We start from the raw sequence: 2,964 nt of genomic DNA on the forward strand, positions 1-2,964 counted from the left end.
ACATATGAATAAATAAATGAATAAGTAGATAAGTGACTGAGAAGTAGAATTATATCCAAGAAGAAAAGAGAGCCTCCCTTTTGAAAGATATTTTTTTCTAGAATTCCTGCTCCAGTCTCACAAATTATTCTCCTGTAGGAATGGGGTGGCCTCTGTAGTCACCTCAGTGACAGCTTCTCTCCAGGGGGTCTCTGCCCCTTCAGCCACCTGTGAGCCACTGCCTCCTGTGTTGCCTTGACCCAGACTGGAGCCACCTGACGCATCACAGGACACCCCTCCTTGATGACAGCCAAGATCGCTTTCCCAAACTCTAAGCAAGTGTCCTAACGTCATGCTCCAGACATCTTCCAAAGCCCCCAAACCCACCACCAAGTCTTCCAAGGCCGACAAGCCCAGAGCATCCTTCCTCAAGAATCAGGATACAGTAAAGAATCCGTCCAAGCAGTCTCCTAGAAAGTGCTACCGCCTGGAACTGTGCTCCCTCGAAACAAGGGAGCCACAGACACATGTTCCTATCCCCAAGGCCACAGAACTCTGTTTCCGTGAGGACCCCGAGGCTATTCTTCAAGCATATGGGGTGGAAAATAATGTCTGCCCATTCCTGTGCATTCCCAGGAATGCACCCACTGCATCAGCCATAAAGGCACCCTGTGCAGATTCCCTAAAGGTACCCGCTGCAGATGCCATGAAGGTACCCTCTGCAGATTCCCTGAAGGTACCCTCTGCAGGTTCCCTGAAGGTACCCTCTGCAGATTCCCTGAAGGTACCCTCTGCAGGTTCTCTGAAGGTACCCTCTGCAGATTCCCCAAAGGTACTCTCTACAGATTCCCTAGAGGTACCCTCTGGATCAGTTGTGACAACATCGCATTCAGTGGCCTCAAAGCGAGCCTCTGCAGGGGCCACAAAGCCAAGGGTCAAGATCCAACCTAACAGCAAAAAGAAGCAAGCCAAAGAAAAGCATTGCTTCTCTATTAACCTGGTGCTTGTCAACACAAACCAGCCAACTCCAAGCATCCAACACATCTCTGTTCCAGAGGCCACAGAGGTTACAGTGCCAGAGATCCCTTTTACTCGTTGAACTACCATGCAATAAACATCTGACTGCAGTTTCTGTCCAATTCATGTTTGGTTGTGCACTACACCAAGTCAGCCTGAATCTAAAGGAGTACTGTTCACATTAAAGATGCTCTAGATTTGTGTCTTTGCTTTGACAGATCCAACAGGTGTCAATAATGCATCTTGGAGCAGAGACTTCTGATTAAAGAAAGACACCAGAAGGCCTGGTGGTAACCTGGAGCTGCAGCTCAGTTGGTAGAATGTTTGTCTAACATGCATGAAGCCCCTGTGCTCAAGACCCAGAACTGCATAAACTGTGAGGTGCCATGTTTCTGTTCTCCCAGCATTTGAATGGTAGAAGTAGAAGAACCAACAGTTCAAGATTGTCCTTGGCTACATAAAGTATTTGAATTCAACCACGGCTCAAGGTTTGCCATGCCAAGGTTTGCCTGGGTTCAATCCCTGATTTCTACAAAAAGTTAGGACAGATGTGGCTCCACAAAGTTGTCTTCTGGCACAGGTGTGTGGCACACACATGCTCCCCACACACTGAGATCCAAGCTTGGAAACCAGAAACAGAGAAGGGTCACAGCATGCTGGGAGGTTGAAGAGAATGCAAAGCATGATAGATAAGACTATCTTACTTACATACTTTATTTACCAGCACATGGACCACTAGGCAGGCATGTACCAGCACACAGGAAAACATAAGCATACACTAAGATTGACATATGAGCCACATGGAAGCAGGCACATGGGTCTCCAGACAGACACACTGGCAAAGGTGAAGGTAACTGCTCTCTCATCTAACCTAAAGGCTATATTGATACAGACTTACACAAAAGTGGAATTCTGTCAGAAATAGTTAAATAAAAGATTATACCATCATGTCCCTGAACATCGAAGGTCAGCCATTTTTTTTTCCATCTTGGCCCATGCTTGGATATCCATATCAGTGCCATGTTGTCTAAACACAGACTGGCCTTTATAGCCCTCTATCCTACACACACACACACACACACACACACACACACACACACACACACACCATACATATACAGTAATAATAGATAAACAGTAGTTGTGGCACTGGCAGATGCTTTCCCTGTGTAGGAATAAGATGCTCCAAGACAGGTTGCATCCCTACCCGGCCAGTTCAACTGTCCATCCAACCTAGACAAGGGACTAAGTTCTGAGACTCTGTTTGTTCATGTGGAAAATGGGGGAATAAATACCTCATTGTGTGGTTGAGAGGGAGAAATGGGACAAGCCCAGTGCTTCCACACAGCGCTTAAGGACAATCACGTGGGAGGACAACAGTGGACATCTGTTTACCTCACAAGCCGACAGGGTTGATGCTTCCCCCTTCAACCTGCTAGTTAATCTTGGTGGTCAGGTCTGGAATACTAAGCAATTCATAAAGCGTGCTTTCACCTGTGTCTGTAAGGACTAAGAAGATCCATTCAGGGTGGGCAGAGCCATTCTGCAGGCTGGGGATTTGAAGGGGAATAAGAGGAAGGAGGGAGCATGCCAGCACAGGCATTCTCTCTGTGTGTCCCTGTGTCTCTGGATCCTTCTTTGCCATCATGATGTGAGCTCTCCCGCTCCACCATTCTATCCCACCGTGAAGACAGAACCTGTCAAATAAAATAAATCCTTAAACTGCCAGATGGGGGTTTGGATTGGGTTTGTATTCTCTGACACTTACAAAACTGAAACTAAAACCAGGCAGTGGCAGCGCATACCTTTGAGCCCAGCACTCAGGAGGCAGAGGCAGGCGAAGTTCAGAGTTTGAGGTAAGCCTGGTCTGCAGAGCGAGTTTCAGGACAGACAAGGCTACACAGAGAAACCCTGTCTCAAAAAAGAAAGAAAGAAAGAAAGAAAGAAAGAAAGAAAGAAAGAAAGAAA

The 2,964-nt window shown here is 46.9% G+C and overlaps 1 protein-coding gene across 1 annotated transcript; it reads left to right on the forward strand.

Annotated features, from left to right (window-relative positions):
• Positions 1-331: 331 nt before the first annotated feature.
• On the forward strand, positions 332-1,078 carry LOC129691244 (small proline-rich protein 3-like). The gene is made up of 2 exons (XM_055627274.1): positions 332-811; positions 884-1,078. The coding sequence occupies exons 1-2, from the start codon at positions 332-334 to the stop codon at positions 1,076-1,078; spliced, it is 675 nt and encodes a 224-aa protein (XP_055483249.1).
• Positions 1,079-2,964: the final 1,886 nt, after the last annotated feature.

This window comes from Psammomys obesus, unplaced genomic scaffold (genome assembly GCF_907164565.1).
Source record: "Psammomys obesus unplaced genomic scaffold, mPsaObe1.curated_primary_1811, whole genome shotgun sequence".
NCBI classification, from domain to species: domain Eukaryota; kingdom Metazoa; phylum Chordata; class Mammalia; order Rodentia; family Muridae; genus Psammomys; species Psammomys obesus.